The following is a 17,987-nucleotide window of genomic DNA, read 5'->3' as shown; positions in this document are numbered from 1 at the left end:
GCTGAATGAGCTGTTCTAAAAGGGGGAAGTGGGGTGTGGGGTGTGGGGGGGTATTATCGCCCTTGCTGGCTCTGAGTGACGCATTATATCTCTCTCACTACTGCCCTCTTCATGCTTCCCCACCACCACCCGCCCCCCTCCTCTACACCATCCCTGGAAGTCATTTACAAGATAACATGAATGAAAATATCCATCAGTGCTATTGTGTGATCTGTGAACAACACAATGTGTATGTGTGTGTGTGTGTGTGTAGTGGAAGAGACAGAGAGAAATGGGTAGAGGAGGAGGTGGAGGAGGGAGGACCAGGATGGAGGGAATGGGGGGAGGGCAGAGAACAAAAGAGACTAATCTGAATGAGATGACATGTTTCGGAGGAGTCAAATCGGGGGAATTAGGGTTTAGTGTCCCTTCACCTCGGCAGCACATTCATTTAGAGAGGCCAGATCTCCGAGTCTGCACCCCAGAGTGCATCAACAGGCACAAAGAACAGACAGCGAGAGTGAAAAAGATAGGTGGAGGGCAAAAAAAAGAGTGAGAGAGAGAGAGACGGGGATCTAGTTTAATCATTCACAGACAGCAAGCGAGTCTATTCTTCGAGCGTCAAAAGCACATTCTGAATTCATCCTGGGCACTAAAAGTCTACTACCTCAAGGGCATTTCTCTGAAATTGACTCGAACACGAATCTCAATGAATGTGAAAGTTAAATCCAAGTTAACGCTTCAGACTCTGTCATCTGAACAAAAAGGAGGAGGCGACGGAGCTCAGGGAGGTTTGGGTGGGTGAGTGGTTGGGGGGTTAAGCGGGGAGGAAGGCTGAACCGGGCCACGCGGTTCCTCCGGGGGTCTGCCTGGTTTGGTTAAACGTTCCTGCCATTTTGTGCATTTGGAAATGGGTCTCCTCGCTCAAGTGGAGAAGTAGAAAGGGGAGGGGGCGAGGTATTTAACTGTGGCGGGGGTCCATGTGGGGGATGGGCTTTTTTTTTTTAGGGTTATAGTGTGTTCTGGCGAATGGATGCAGGCTTCACATGAGGCAGGAGAGCCACGGCGGAGCTTTTTTTTTTCTTTCTTTTGCACATGAGCGCTCAATCATTCAAAAACCATACGTTTACGCCTTTCTGCTTGGAATCCACTGCCGACTGCAACGCTGAGAGAGACGGAGCTCGAACTCGATATTTCAACAAAGGGAGATAATCAAGAAGTAACAGAGTGCAGTTCACCGAAACCTGATCCTGGTGGCGGCTGTTTCTCCATTTAAACTGTACCTGCTGAGTTCAAGCGGCTGAATTTTCACTGTTACAACCTCACAACACACACACACACACACACACACACACAAATACTCTCAGTCTTTTTTTTCAGCTGTACTTCATTGTTCAGCCAGCCATTCTCTCATGGCTGCCAAGCATGTCTAATCTAAAACACACCTAGCCTCAGCAAAGGAGGCATGTCCTATTCTCTTCTCCGTATCAAGCAAATAAAATGCTGTTTAATTTGCTGCAGCATTCCAGCAGAGGAGGGGAGGTGGGGGTGGGTGGGAGGTGGAGTTCTTAGATAATATCTGCTTGGATTTCTTTTATGAGCCAGCAACAATGGAAAAGTCACATTGTGAACACAGCCATGTATGCCAGTGTTTTGTAAACAGTGGTCGGGGGAGGAAGGGGGGGGTGCATATTTTAGGAAGCAAGACGGGCTTATTAAATCAAAAAGGGACTGTTTGTTTAAGCCGTGCTTGCAGGTGGTGAGTGATAACCAAGAGGCAGGACGCACCTGCGCTGTCAGAAGTGGTGCTCGGCTCAAACGGGCAATGAAGATGTGTGCGGCTTTAGCAAAGCTGGCAACAACAACAGCAACCCCCCCCCAAACAATATTCTTTGAACCTACTGATCTTAAAATTAAACACACAACATGAAATGTAATATTGAAAGTACAGAGGTGTGAGACGAAATATAGATAGAAGAAAGATAAGAGTGGTGTAACTAGTGATTCACCGCAGCTCTCTTGAGCGAGACCAGCTGATGACCAAGGCCACTTCCTGCTGGGCTGGTCTCAGCGGGGTGGCGTAACAGGCAGTCAAGGCCTGAAGGTAAACAGACACTTGATTCTTCCCCAACTTTCCTTCCTCTCTTCTCTCCAACCAGCCCAACAAGTCTCCCTTCTTCTCACTGGAAAAGCAGTGGGAAATACCTGGCAAGCGATACCATCAGCTCTCTACAATAGGGCAGGCCTACAGCTGACTGAGCTCCTAGGGGAGAACAGAAGCTCTTTGACAACACCACCACCCCCCCACCCCTCTCCTTTCCCTCTCGGCTAGCCCACGCTTTCTCATTTAGCAGTCGGCAGGTGGTTGGATTTCACTAAAAAGCCCTTTTCCCAGAGTCTCTAGCGTGGGGAGAGATGGGAGAGCGGAGAGGGCCCTTTTAAAAATAGATCTGTTCAGTTAACGACAGGCTACAGATTCACACTGCTATGTTTCAATATGAAATGACTCCAAGGGCTTGTCCCCTATGTTAGCTTGAATGGAAACTGCAAACTGATCGACAGCTAGCTGTGGTAGCGGATGGGTTGTGCTGCCATTTCTGTGCTACACTGGCTGTCTTGGCTCTAAAAACTAGTCCAACATTCACAGATTGACAACGTCCTGGTTTCCCAATAAGATTCATACTGACAACAATGAATTTAGACACGTAATGATCAGTGTGGGTAGTCCTAGTTTGGATAGTAACTTTGCACAATCAAAGCTAAAACAGGTTGAAGGTAATGAGTGTATATTTAAAAAGGAAAGCTGAAGCCCTTATAAACATGAAGAACATGGCAAGTTTGTGGGACTACCAACAGTTGTTCTAAAGTTTGGAGAATGGAGGACTGGTTGTATTTGTGCGTATCAGAGATACAGCAACACTCAGAAACACACACGTAAGCATCGACCCCAGGGTTCTGTGGTGACTGCAGCAAGGAGTGCCAGTTGCCCACATCAACAAATCCTTCAACACACACAGTGTGTTTCTCAGTCTAGCCCCAATCATTCTGCATATATGATTCATCTTCTACACAAATCTACACTTGCCAAGAGAAAAAATGACTAAAATGAATCAAGTGTTTTGCTGCAGTAGCCATGTTGTGTGACATACAGTGAGGGAGAAGGACACGGAGGAGGGGGGATGGATTTCCATTAGCTCCACTGTATGGTGTGTGTCTGCCAGAGATAGGAACCATGTTTCCAACTGTTAAAAGTATGCCTTTTTATGTGACAGGGTGTGTATGTATGTTTTTCAGGACACAAATGCTGGTTATCAGCATTCTATGTATGTGTACGCACTGTTTCTATGCTTCTAGGGTGTCTCCTATTGATCCACCACAGCAGTGTGTATAATCTCTAGAGAGAGGATCTATAATCTAGGGTGGGGATGTGGATGAATGTAGAGAACAGGCTTTGGAGGTGTCTGGCTGGGCCCGGGGAAGTGGTGCGAGCTCAGCCACAGGGCACAGATCGATTTGGCATGTCTGCTCGAGCTAGCTGTTCACTCCAGCAGCCGATCATACAAATGGCTCGGGACACAGTCCCCTGGACACCACCAGGCAAACTCCTCCATTCCTTTTAAAACAGCAGCAAAGCTAGAGTTAGCTGCAGGCCCACCTACTGGCCGATTGCACTTCCCCATCCAATCGATGTGCGCTAAGCTGCCTGAACCCATCTTCAAGGGATAGAAAGGCTAAGCAGAGAGATTGGAGGGTGGCTGAGGACCAGGAGTAGGGAGATGGTTTCAATACTAGCTTAACTGTTCTTTCTTATGTGATGACACAGGCCTGTATGTTTCTAAATCTCCCCTGTGACAAAAGCAATCAAAACGGCATTTTGGTTCACGATTTCTTTCGCTTTCTGCGCTGTTCTCCATCACATTCTTCCCCTCCCCACATCTGGGGTGGCGTAAATCCCTCTCGGAGGGTGGTCAGTTTTACATATTGTGTGTCACTAGCCGGCTATAAAGGGATTTAACATTTAGTAAAGCATAATCCATTGCAGGCTTTGTGCCTGCCTAAGCTGCACACATCAAATCTGATTGCAAGAAGGCTGCTACCAATGACCAAGCTGTAGCAAAACAAGCACTCACTCACACACACACACACACACACACACACACACACACACGCACGCACGCACGCACGCACAAGCAAGCACACACGCGCGTGCACAAACAAACACGGCTTGTCACTTGAACAATAAGCAGAGGAGACAGCAGGAAGTCGGCTGCTGAGGTGGAGGATCTTCCATGTTGACAACAGGAGGTAAATTACAAACGAGTGTACCGACGCTGGGGCCGTCACTACCCTATCGTGGCTCATTCCTAATCTAAACCAATCTTAACAGCTTCAGTCTACATGACGCGAGGAGGCTGTGACATTCAGGCCACTCTGCAAATGTCAAACTAATAGAAGGAGAGGACAGGAAACATAAATATTCCACATCAACCAGACCCTGGCCGTGCTGTTCGCTCGGATGTGGAAATATAAATATTCGGAGGAGCTAATCCACTGAGACGGTCGACTCTGTTTATATGCCTTTTGAATGTTTCATTGATATAACTGACTGCTTCCGTTTTTGTTTTCTCACCCCTTTCCCCCAGCCCGCCCCCTACCTCGCATGGTCGACTATGAGACCCAGCGTCGGTGCTCTCTCTATTAAACATGAAATGCCAAGTAAAAAAGGCTTCAGCGGAGACCTCCGCAGAGTGATAGAGACAGAAATAGTGTGAGCAACAACAAGGCTTGATTCAGTGTGACTGCTTGCTTGAGGACTTCCACTGATACCAGCGCAGAGATAATTTAGTTGACCGGATTACGCAGCTAGGCTGAAAGCGCAGGTTGGGATGTCTGGCTGTTTCACTGCACCTACTAGAATTCATCTGTTTAGTAGATGAAATAGAATAAAAGGAGGCCTGAGGATGATTGTGGATGTGTGTTTCGGGTAGACTGATGAAGAAGACAGCCTAACACAGTCGCTGTAACTTCTTACATCTTCCCATTAAATACCCGAGCAGTGTGGGCCACTCCCCTCCCTCAGTACTTGACCTTTTGCAAGCTCCCAGATAAATATAAAAGCATGAAGGCAATGATTTAGGTGCAAGGCAAGATAACAGTGAGCGGTGTAAAAGACACAGCTAGTTAGCCTGGCTTCTTTCCGTCACTCAGTGCTGACATTTCCGCCTCTAATACAACTAATTTAAACAGCAAGTGAAAGATGGGCTGTGTTTACAGCCACGAAAAAGGTCGCTTCTCTTTTTATCCTTGTTTATTCGACATATTCAAGACATACCGCCGTAGCTCGAAAAAAAACAAAAAACCCTCTCCCAGAAAGTAGAGTACCTTTTGGCCCCAGAGGAGATAGCATATTTTCAGTGAGTCAGACAGTGCTGGAATGAAATCATTATCATGGCTGTCTCTATCGTATCATCTATTGAAGCACCACTTTGCTTTATTGACTAAGCTCAAGACAAAGCTCAGAGTGGGTCAACTTGGAATTGATTGTATGATGCATTGGCCTCTAGCCTGAAGGAGTACTTCTGCTGCTGGAGAACTGCAACTTTGGAGAATCTGCAATTCCTCAGCAGCTTATTGCAGCAGAGATGACAAGAATCAATCACTGATAAATCAATGTCAGTTTTTCCCCTATGCCTAAAATAAACTTAGTCTAAAGAAAGTGGCTTATGTTAAAAGGTGCAAGTGATGCTCAAGCTAAGCTATGCAAAAACATGCACAGGCTTTCCTAAAACCCGTCATGATGGGGCACTGGCTCTAACAGAGGATGCTTTTGTATTAGAGCATGATCTCCAACTGTGCATGCTCAAAGGGAACTGTAACACTAACAACGCCATGAGGTTACTGTTGTAAAATGTAAAGTGATGCTACATAACGAATATTAAACTGAATTGTTCAGGACATTTATGGGCATCACAGAGGGGTCTTTTTGTTCATTCACACTCGGGCTCGCTCAACCACCACTGCTTTCTTGCTTTTCTCACTTCTTGATCCAGGGAAGAAGAGCCAAATTTTAATGGTGTGTTTGCAAACAGCATCTGACAAATCCAGTGAAGTATGCTTTCGAAAATGTGGGCTTATGACCTGGGAAAGTCTAATCATTTAGTAGCCAAGCTGATAAATGCGGTCCACCGGCTCACACAACTGGATTAAGGGTACCTGCGACTTACCTCCGGGTCTGTAAACAACATCATCTTCTGTAATGAAGGACGTGATTTCGCCATTCTCTGTGCGCTCGTAGCGTGATTTCTTCTTAGGCATCTTCTTTTTGCCCTTCTTGCCGGCCTCCTCGGCCGTGCCGCTGCCTCCGCCGGTGCTGCCGTTGTCGTTGTCCTCGTCATCGCTGTGCTCGCTCTCTGCATAGTTCTTGGCCCCGCCTTCCAGCGTACAGCTGCGCCGGGGCCGAGAGCTTTCGCTTTCACGGTCGCCCCGGTCCCCATCCTGCCGGCGGGACTTCCCGGCCTCTCTTTTGTCCCGGTCCCTGTCTCTGTCCCTGTCCCGCTCTTTCTCCCGTTCTTTCTCTTTATCGGCCGTCATGATCCGCCACGTGCCTTCCTCAGTCCTCTCACGGCTGGGCCTCCGTGAAAGGTAGACTGTGAGCCTGGGCTTCAGTCTTCTGAATTTACCAGTCAAATCCAGGGAAAATTTGGCCACTCCAACAACCCCAGTGTTTCAGAAAAGCTGTGGAGAAAAGAAGAAGGGCAATTAACTCGGATCAATAACCACCATTTTTACAAAATACAAGCAACATTATAAGTGTTGTTCAATACTGGATGACACCTTTTTTGGGGGTAAGAAACGCAACATTAGTTCTTGGAGATTAGGCTGCTCTGTCGGCTCTTCTCAGCATCACAGTAATTGCTGGCATTCTCCTCCACAACCAAGTATGCTCCGGAGAGCACAGAGCAGCTTTATGAAAGAACAAAACCTTCGAGCTTCCTGCTCTAACATATTTCCACGCTTTCAGAAAGGTGCTAAAACAGATTTATTAAAGGGTAAAAGAGAACAACAGGAAGACAAGCGCTGCGGCTACAGTATTTGTAACACAATGAGCTAAAGGGAAGTCATAACTGAATAAGGTAGTAAAGAAGCTGCTGCCAGCCAACAGAATTCCTCTGAGATAATATGCTATGAGGGTTCTTTTTTTCTTTTGGCAGAAGTCGCTGTTTGTAGTTTATAAGGCCACGGGAAAGCTGCAGCATAAAGCTCAATGACAGAGTTAACAGGCTGGCTTCTCTGCAGACCGTTTCTGTTGACACCAGGCTCAATTCTGTTCGTCTGCGAGCTTGTCCCTGGCTTACTGGACTCCTCCCTCACCCCAGCCCTCTGCCCTGGCTGACAGTCACCACTGCGTTAATGTGAAGTGACAGCTCTGGAGGGAAGGATACAGCAATCCACTGGGTAAGGAAAGGCAGAGGATCGAGGCAGAGTCAGTCATTCGCCGTGCCTGGTCCTCAGCCACTTGCAGCTATCTTCGTCCAGCCACCACTTTCCCCACGTCATAATAAAAAAAATCCTCCATAAACAGCAAAGTGGGCAAAGCTGAAGCAGCACGCTGTCTGCACCACACAGCCTCTGCACACAGCGCCTACAAAGGAGGCTACTCATTTAAAGCCAGTGTTTGCCCCCCCTCCACTACCCCCCACCGCAACAAATTAACTAGAAATAGTTATTACAGCCCCCAGAGGGATCAGACCAGGCAATCAGCACTCGCGTTACCATGGTCATGATGACCGGATGGAAGCCGAAGAGTGAAAAATGAGGGAGGGATAGAGGCTGAGGCAGGTGAAGCAACGAGGGCTTTGAGTTAAAATTTATACAGCATATCTGGAAGTGGACGAGTGCTTATTGACAGAGCCAGAAAGAACGTGAGGTAAAGAATAGAAGCAGAGCAAAAGGTGGAAGAAAGGCTTTTGGCACACACACACACACACACACACACAGACACACACACACACACGCGCACGTACGCATACAATGAAGAACATTTGACAACGGCACTCCTCAGCAGCGGGTGCTGTCATCTCGCGAGCAGACACCAACTGACAGGGCAGCTGCTCTTGTCGTCGGCTTCAACACAAACACCGGGCCTGATTAAACTGCAGCCTCGTCACAGCCCCATTAATCACCTAATGATGAGTTACCACAGCGACCACTGGGCTGCTGGCGCACACATTAGCACACGCAGAAGACACGAGGGCTCTGAAGAGTTCCAATGGGCATGTGCGTGCAAGGACACACAGCCGTCAACGTAACATACCCGAGATGGTGTGTCAAAATACAGAACACACACACACACACACACACACACACACTGCCTTTTCTCCTGTGTCTATATCCGGCAGCGTGTCTCGGAGGTGTGAGGTACACGAAAACATTAATGAAGGTAGTATTTGATAGCACAGCTCTAATCCTGAGGGCTGCCAGAATTGGCATATGAGCTAAGAACCTCTTCTCTCCTCTAATCAGTAACATAAGCCTCTTCCACTGAAACCAGCAAGGACTCTAAACTGTTGCAAATGGAGGACTGACCCGTTCTCCTTTGAAGTCGGAGGCAGTTCTAAGCCTGTGTTAGTACCTTTAACATCTAGGTGCTATTAGTTTACATCTGGATACACTCCACAGAACTGCCTCAAATTCTTTATCTCCAATTACCTTGCTTATTTTAACATAATTATACTAATTAACTCTCAAAGAGGAAAAAAAACACACATATACATACACATATATATGCACACACACACACATATATATGTGTGCGTGTGTGTACTTTTGTATTCACACAGATACACTATGACATGTTTAAATGTGTTGAAACGCATCGATTAACAACATATTCAATTGTCTGTGGTCATTTTGTAGCTCACTGATTGCTTAGTTTGATGCAGATAATTAAAGTTGAGTAAATTGAGTGAGTAAAAAGCAGTTAGTCAGCTTGAAGCAGTAATGCTGTGACAATGAGAAGTCATAATGTATTGATGGCTGAGAGGGAAAAGAATGAGAAAGTGAGGAGGGAGCTGGCTCTACACCCGCTAGCAGAGAAACAGACTGCTTAGCAGAAAGCAGAAATTAGTAAGCAGTGCTGACTGCCTGGCCGATGAATAAGGCTGTGAGGGGGCAGGTGAGGTTTGGAGCTATTACACATCAATCACTAGGCCAGGACCCTTTGAAAGATACCAGCTGTCTTAATGGAAAAGAGAAGGAGGGGGCAGTGGTAGGGTTTGGGAGGGGTGGGTGGGGGGTCCCAGCTAACGGCACCTAATCCACCATTTACATTACTGCAATGGAGTCAAGGGCTAGCAGCCAGAGGCGCCCCGCTCAAATACATTTCTCTTTTCCGTGCCTGTTTAAATGAGACCTCTGGCCTGAAAAACCACACAGTTTGTGGCTCGATTAACACATCATCCCCACAATGGCCACACAGCAGGTTTCTGTTACTAAACATAGCTTTTCCCCCCCAGTTCTTGGTCTCCTTGAACAGCCTTTTTTTTTTCTTTTTTTTTTGTTAAAAAGCCATGTTTTATTCATTCCCAACAAACCCACATTACCCAAATCCATGCTCATCACTGTAGTTTTAATCAGAACCTGTTTAAGGGGAAAAAAACAACAACAAAACAACTAAATTAGCATGCTCTTCTTGAGCTCCTGTACATATATACAGCTGTAGGGTTTCTTTTTTTAAAATCCTACTAAATTTAACTAATTGATTGTCTTGGATTAGAAATTTTCCATATAAAGTAAATGGAGAAAACAGGAATTTCTACATTTAAATGTAAGAAAAAAAGGAGAAAAAAGAAAAAAAAAAGAATCTATGAACAATATAACCAACATAGTAATAGAGTCAGTTTTGGGAGAGAGACTGAAAAGTCATTCATGGCATATTCAATTGGAGAATTATGAAGTAGCAAAATGTGATTGGCAAGGATTAAGGGCCAGCTTTGCGAAGGGATTGAATGAAATACTCGCATGAATACAGATTAGAGGAGAACAATGTTAGCATGAATATACACAGGGTTATTAACAATGAGGGTAACTCAAAATGATCCAAATAAAGCAGCCAGATCCTGAATAGTGCAGGGATCCTAGCCATGGCGATGTTGGGCTGCAGCAGGTTTTCATCAGCTCCAATCCATTACTGAGTGCGATCTAATCTAAACTGCCATCCAAGCCCCCCTAGAAACAACATCACAATGAAAGGCTCAGCTGGAGGCGAGGGGCAGGCCACTTCATAAGGGATTCACTGTGGACTCTGCACCCTGCCTGCTTTCTCTTACCTGGTGCAATCATGGCTTGCTGTATTCTCTGAGGCCCTCTCTGTTTTAGTCCACATTGGCAGGGCAAAGACACTTGTCTGCTCTACTTGTTTTTCAATTCACTGATGAGTAACCACATCTTTTTTTTCTCTCCCCCCCCCTGCTAAAGCTGCGCTCACAAAGCCTCTATTTTTAGACGGCATCCGGGGTTAGTTTAGTAGGTAAAAGCCATGCTAAAAAAATAAAAAATAAAACAGAGAGAGAGAGAGACAGCTTGGGGCTTTCCAACATCAACATTTAAAACCTGCCTGGAGACACTCTTGAGAAGCAAAGCACTGCTGCACAAGAAATGATTCTCATGCACAATGACGATGTGTTCAATAAACTCGGAATGCCTAAAAAGATTAAACAAGACAATTTTCAAGATCTCTCTGGGCTAACAATAGCTTTCAAAGGCAAAATACCAATAAAGTACATTTTCTGTCCAACAACTCAAAGGCACTTTCAACCACAGACATAAGAATCATACTGTGTGCTCCACAGGGTCTAAGCCTCTACTCCATCTCTAAAAGAAGGCTAAATCCCCCTCTAGTCCCTGTTTGTGAGCTCTCCGTGAGGGCTCCAAATAGCTCAGAGGGGGCCGCTCCACAATCCGAGATGTCCATTATCTGCAGGGTCTGTGAGCGGGGGCTTCATTTTGCAGCCTTATACCGGCTACTTGAAGACATAGTACCTCTCAGTCAGACACGTTTGTCTGGCTGGAGCTGACTGCTTCATGAAGCATCATGCTCTGACACGGCTCCTGAGGGAAATGCCAAGGTTGTCCGGTGTAACCCTTCCCATTTCTTTTAAATGAAGCGCTCTCGAGAAATGTAATCGTGAGCGGGACTGTAAAAGACTCTCCCAATGTGTCAGTGATAACACGAGGAGGGGAATGTGAGGTATGTGGCAGCAGAAAGCGCTCGGGTGAACGTGGCTCCTAATTGAGTTTCTCTAGAGTCATGCGAGCAGCTTTCTTACAGCGTGAATAAAAATGCCACATTCAAAAACATTTCTGCTGCCTCTTACCTCCGGTAAAAGACTCACAAATCTTTTTCCTTTTTTTTCTTTTTTTTTTGGGGAGGTGTGTGTGTGTGTGTGTGGTGGGGGGGGGGGGGGCTGCCCTAATAGAAATTATGCCCAAAGGTAAAGATGGGGTCAGCGAGGTATAAATACACACTAGGGACAGATTTCAGAGTGTTTGTAGTGGAAAATGTGCATTTCTTCAAACATTTATCTCTGTAAAACAGAACAGAGCTCTAGCAGAGGGGAAAAATGAGTTACATGAGTTTATCAAACAGATGTATACAGTAAAAAGAATTACTGGGAAAGCAAAAAACAAAATAAATAAATAAACAGCGGTTCTGTGAACTGCTGAAAGGACTCTCAAAATTTTAATATTTGTGCACTCAATCATGTAGCACTTCCTCTGATATTCAGGAATCAAATATCCCCACTCTTCCTCCCGAAATCTGCCCATCAGCTTAACGATCCTATCCATCAGTTCAACTCCAACTGGTAGTCTAAATGAGCGTGAGAGGGGAGGAAATGTATTCATACGGCTGCCCTACATCCTCCAGCTACTCTAATCATTATGCCACACAGAGTGACGTGCCAACACTGAGGAAAAACTAACATAAATAGATAAGAGTGACAGATAAGACAGCTCTGAGGTTTCAAACTGACAGCACAGGCCAAGGGGGGGCACTGAAGGATGTCTTAAAGAATAGCTCCCCAAAACAAAGCCATTAGGTCAGTACACAAAACCATTTTTCCGCCTAAATTATTTAGCTGTGTGGTGGCAAACTGCTCCTTCCTGGAGCAGATGGCTGAGGGGGGGGGGTAGTGGAGGACAATCCTTCCTTTCAGTGTCTTATAATGATCAGAGCCAAAAAAAACACCTCCACCTCGAGATACCACAGGATGGTATTACCTCTAATTAGGCAGGGCTATTATTTTATATGCAAACACCTCTCCTCCAACCACCAACTGCCGCCGCCACACCAACACTTGACTGATTGCCATTACAAACCAAATAAAACGCAGCATTCATCTCTTTAAAAATAGAACTCGCTTTTGTTTGCATCCTACATGCTAATTTGAGCTTCCTCGGAGCCAGAGCCATAAGTCACGCAGCCAGTCGATGTATAAGCGCCGCAAATACGCACTATCAGAAAGGCTTCCCAGGTTAGAGATGTGTTTGTTTAAGAAAAAGGTTTAGAAAGCAGTCGACGGGGGGTACAATATTCAGTGTAGCATTCAACCTTGTCATCCACCATCTCAGTCATGCAAGCCAGTGATCTCAGGCAGAGGGGAAAGCACCCTCTGCACTGTGCATGAGAATAATATGAATGATGAATCTGTGAAGACTCCACAGAGCTAACCACACTTTTTTAAACTAAACCCACAGATGGGGCAGTGTTGTTAACATTGCCTTCTTTTGGATGAGTCTCCCTCATACAAAAAAAAGGCATGGGTGGGGGGAGGGAAATGGCTAGGAGTGATGAAAACAGTGCTGGAACAAGTAGGATCTGAGCTCAGAGCTCTCATATCCTCTGAGGACAGCTCATAAAACATGCAGTGGCTGCGACTGGGCGTCTTGCAGTAGTGGCATTTTAGTGCACCCTGCCACACACAGGTAGCCTACAAATACACACAATTAATTTTAAAGAGCATGGAGGAGTCAGACCTGCATGGTTTACTACTTGGAACACAAGCAAATGCTCAGGTCTTCGCCTAAATTAAGGCATCAGCTACAGAAGGCAACTATTTTCCGAGATTATTAACAGCAGAGGCCTGGAACAATGGGCCTCTGGGAAAATTTAAGAATAGAAGATAGGCATTAGTCGGTGTACAGTAGTGATCCAGAGATTAACTCTGCCTGTTCATGTGTGAAATGGGGACTTGATCCCCAACTGATAGTGTGCTATGCCTCCAGCCAACACAAGCTGAATATTTTTCAGCCCCCCCATCCCAATACATAACAATTGCAATACATTGGATTACGCATGGCATCCTCCACAGTGCAACAACGATGACGCATTAAAAATACCAGCCAACACCAGAAATCGCAGGCAGGCTATGGTCGCGCTACTTTTTTTCTTTCTTTCCTCTAAACCAAAGGTGAACAGAGCTGGCTGTGTGTGTGTGAGTTGATGCGAATAATCCTCAAATATTCCAGGAATGTTAATGTTAGGCTTTGACCATGGCAGCCTTGCAGACTTCTCCTCTTGTCACCGGGCCATTGATGACATTAAAAACACTACCTGCCTGTGCCAAGAGCATAAAATTTAAGAACAGCTTGCCTTCTTAATATTCAATAAAATAATACCAGGGGAAGAAATAATAATGTGCACTGCACTAAATTACCCCAGTGTTATGAGACACAATTGTTATCTAATCCCATGCTTGCATTCTGTTTAAATAAGGCATATGCTCTGTTCATGCATAAGAAAACGGTCTTAAATACGTCTGCCATTGCCGTCGTTTTGGTGAAAATCTAGGGAGGGCAGGTTTGTGCAGCTATACGCTTGTTAAAATAGCTTCCCACTGCATCTGCGAGCTTATAAAAAGCCACTGAGAGCATTTTCATTACAGTGCTGCATTCATCTGTGTGTATACACACGTGTCAATCTGAAATGTGTAGGCCATTGACACGCACCATGTAGATATATAAACAAAAAATTGCTGCTGCTGCTCCCGAGCAACTGTATTTGCAGTTCGGGTCAGACTATGTGCTCAGCCAGTAAATGGCTGGAGTGTAATGTGCCTTGACCTTCTATCTTTCTTTCAGCAGCTCCTTACATATATTGCTGTCTCTCCTCATATATCATTGGGGCAAATGGCGTCCTTCACCCTGCTCCCTGCTGTCCCCTCCTTAAAAGGCTGAGGGGACATCTTTGCCTGCTGTACTCAATTGACAGCCCTGGCAGCTTCTTCACTGAGCACGAGGGGAGGGGGGAATAAGGCTCGTCGAGGGGAAATGCTGCAATGAATAATTATGTTTCATAACGTGCCCCCTCCCTCCTTTGTTAGCATCAAACAATAATTAATGGGGAACAGGGTGGGGAGGAGGGAGGGGAAGCAAGTAAGAGTCTGCTTTTTGCTTTCCACAACAAGAGGGTCAATATGCCCTTCAACCCTTTCTCTCTGCTCACTGTCAATGCGAGAGATGCCTCATCCCTCTAAAAACATGCTCTTAGCTTATTTATGATCCCAGTTGCTCTGTTGGAGAAAAGGCAGTATTCCTGCTACACTCAGCGAAAACCGGCCGGATCACTTTACACAGCAGTTCACTGCTTCCATCTCTACACCTCTTTCTCAGCAAGCCGACCCAACAATTCAATAATGAATATGAAATGCCTCCTGATTGATGTCTATGGGAGTTGGAGGAGCTGAAAATATGGGGCTATCGGACATGGGCCTGACTTGATTACGTTTTTGTTTTACGTAAAAAAAAAAAAAAAAAACTAAATCTCTGATCAGCAGTGGCAAAGCCAGTCCTGATCGAATTAGCGCTGCACTAAGAGCTCCATTGATCTTGGCGCTCATCTGTGCATATGAGGCCCGGAAAGGCAGCTGGTAATCCAATAGCAGCAATGGGAAGTGCTTCAAGGACTCTGCTGTGTTTACCCACCTATTTCCTACGTAGAGAGGCAAGATGTTAGTGCACGCCACTCAGTGGGCTGATTGGAAGCCTCGGGGCCTTGGGAACGCCAGTGAAATGAATAAGAGCCGCAGTGTGACCAAAAGCAAGGTACTTGAAAGCTCAAAGTAATTGCTTTCACCACAGCTATCACGTAATGAGTAAACAGGATGAATCAAGCAGAGCGTAGATCAGTGTTTAAATGAGCTGTGCAGTAACATTCAAGTCCTAATAGAGGCTTCACTTCATAATCCTAGCCAAAACTCTAAAGCCAAGACTGATGTCAATTTAAAGGTTCTTTTTCACAAGAGATTTAAAGTGTACAGTCAGGAGAATCGATGCTGGGAAATCTCTCTTTACACTGCGATAACTTCATTGCATTCGGCACCGATGCAAACCTTTGCAATCAATTTTGCATGACGTGAATGACATCGAACAAGAACCCACAGGGCAGAGATCATGTGAAATGAAACAGAGCAAATCTGAGGCAGTAAAGGGCAAAACATACAGCTGTTTCTCTTTTGGAAGTAGTTCAAGTGTGGTGCACCTGGACAGTGTTCCTGTTGTGCATTAAAGACTGCGGCGCTGCTGCCACAACAATGCCGTTTCTCACGCACACGCACACACACATGTAATCCATCAAGGATTCATGAGTGAATGCTTAATAGCGGACCAAGTGCATTTCTCTCCTTCATATCACTGCAGCAAGAAAAGAGTGAGAACTCTTCATCAACCCACAGGCACACCACAAACACACACTACTCTCATACCACACTAATAACCTTGGGCTGTCTACCAATGGCATGACTTTATGGAACAGTATGGGCTCTAAATAGAAGCTCAATTTCTCACCAGCAGTCTGTAACAGCTCTATTTCAGCCACCCTGTCATTAAATATTTATCTTAGCAGAGTGGCAGATACCAAGGTGATATAACCATTTAAAAATCCAAATCTAGGCCTTTTTTTCCTGCCCCTCGCACTCTCACTCACTCCTCCACTGCCACAACAAAGACCTATTTTTAAAAGGATTATCTACAAGTGTTCCTTTAATCAGTGCACGGCAGAATTGTAGAAATCCCTCAACAACAGTCCCAGAGGAATACCTTTCTCTGAAGCCCTATCAGGAAGAGGATCTCCTTCACCGACAGCAGGCTGTGAGTGAGTGGGAGTGAGTGTGTGTTTGAGGATGAAAAGATGTGCTGCTACCTTGCTATGATGTCCTCTCTAAAAATCTCAGAACAAAGGCCTCCATTTTGAAGTGGAGTTATGATGGCATGGGGCTCTTAAGGTCTTCTGTTGCTGTGTGTCCTATTGCTTTCTATCCTCTTTGTTAGCCTGCTGTTTGTTATACTTGCGAGATAAGCCACTGTTGTGGGTGGCTGGGCATACTACAGCAACCGGTGTAGGGCCCGAGTGCCAAAGCCGACAGTCTGTGGGAGGGATTGTGGGCGTTATAGATCACTGGGAGACAGATGTCCAGTCTTGCCCCTGTGCTGACACAAACACTAACCCCAAAAAGCTGTGTGTTTGCAAACTGGACTGTTTCCTGATGGGTCTTAAGTTCAACTTTATCAGACTTTATCAAGGTAGCATTCCACTGCTTTGCTATTTATAAAACATGCACTCAAGAGATAAACGTAGGAGAGCCAAATCAGTGATATTAACAATGAAAAAAATCTGGTTTGTGTTATTACATGAATCTATAATTTTTTTTCCCCTTTATAAGATAAAGGCAGCTAATCATCTCCAGTACACCCACATACAAAAACCGATGAGCTTGTTAAATTTACTTTATTTTCAAGTAACTGCAAAGTGGGATGACCCTTGGGTCCCACCAAACCCCACCCCACCCACTTGGATGTTAACTTTTAACAGCAACCACAATAAGCACATGCCTACTTAAACCACCTGGATAAATACATAATACCTGTTAGTCTGCAGTAGCCTGTAGTTTCCCAATAATATTGCACCATCCCAGTGGCTGTGTTGGGTAAATTTCTCGTTTGGAGAAAAAGTCCTTAATGATGTTAGCTAAAGCGGTATACATGCTCTGTTATAATGAGTTGTTTGTCTATTCCCTCTTTATACTAGATCGTGAAGCTGTGACACCACGAGTGCAGTGGGTTGCTGGGTAATTTTCATTTAAGACTATACTGAAGACTGAAAATTGGTTTCCATTTAAATTTCAGAAATTTGCATTTGAAAATGTAACTGACTGCACTGTCGCATTACTTCAAACAATAGATGCCATTTAACTCTTTACCCCTTAAAAGCCAACTAGCAGTAACCCTCAAAGCGCTTGAAGCAGTTTCTGTCTTTTCTGGTTTCTGTCAATTTCAGGTTTGCTTACAGAACAGATGACCGGGTGTGCATTAAAAGCTGGTGAGCGTGGTCTCTGCCTATGCAGGTATCCTTGGAAAAACTGTTCTAACAATGATCAAACCATGTCTGACATATACTGAAATGTAAAAATCAGCCTTATTAAGAGTACAGGGGACGTTGGCAAAAGTCATATTTGTAGGGGAAAGAATTAAAGTAGCTTTACATGGAAATTTTAAAATTAAAGCATAACAATTAAAATCCCACATGCTCAAAAGAAAATGCTCAATTTGCCTTTTCAAAATGTTATGGCTGTAGCGGTGTATTCAACAATTCATTTGTTGGGTTTGCATTGTTTTCAATTTTTGGATTTGGATATTCTCTGCTTTTATTTTTAAGATGCAGATATGTATAAGAGCTTGGATATACGAGCTGAGACTTTTCTCTATGTGATCACTTCACACATAAACTAAAAATCACAGCACAGCCATTATTCTTACTATGCATGTGCATGATAATTTGGCTGTGGTTACAATATCAGGCAGAGCAACACTTAACACCCAAACCCCACTCCCCCTTCCCTAACAAAGTTTGGAAGCCTAAAAACATGGATGTTCAGGACAGATTTAATCGAAGTCTACACATCTACAGCCTGATAAACATTACAAGCTGTCTTCTGCTGGAAAACAAGCAGCCT

General features: G+C 45.0%; 1 protein-coding gene across 4 annotated transcripts in view; it reads right to left on the bottom strand.

Annotated features, from left to right (window-relative positions):
* The window catches only part of rerea (arginine-glutamic acid dipeptide (RE) repeats a), a 125,152-nt gene that overhangs the window by 65,290 nt on the left and 41,875 nt on the right, over positions 1–17,987 (bottom strand). For all 4 annotated transcript variants that reach the window (XM_005478185.4, XM_005478187.4, XM_005478186.3 and 1 more), the window contains one exon: positions 6,204–6,714. In XM_005478185.4, the coding sequence (XP_005478242.1) occupies positions 6,204–6,570 (367 nt within the window). In that variant the 5' untranslated portion in view covers positions 6,571–6,714. The remainder of the gene's footprint in view (positions 1–6,203; positions 6,715–17,987) is intronic.

The sequence above is a fragment of the Oreochromis niloticus genome, linkage group LG20, assembly GCF_001858045.2.
Source record: "Oreochromis niloticus isolate F11D_XX linkage group LG20, O_niloticus_UMD_NMBU, whole genome shotgun sequence".
NCBI lineage: Eukaryota > Metazoa > Chordata > Actinopteri > Cichliformes > Cichlidae > Oreochromis > Oreochromis niloticus.
This window is presented reverse-complemented; position numbering and strand designations above follow the sequence as displayed.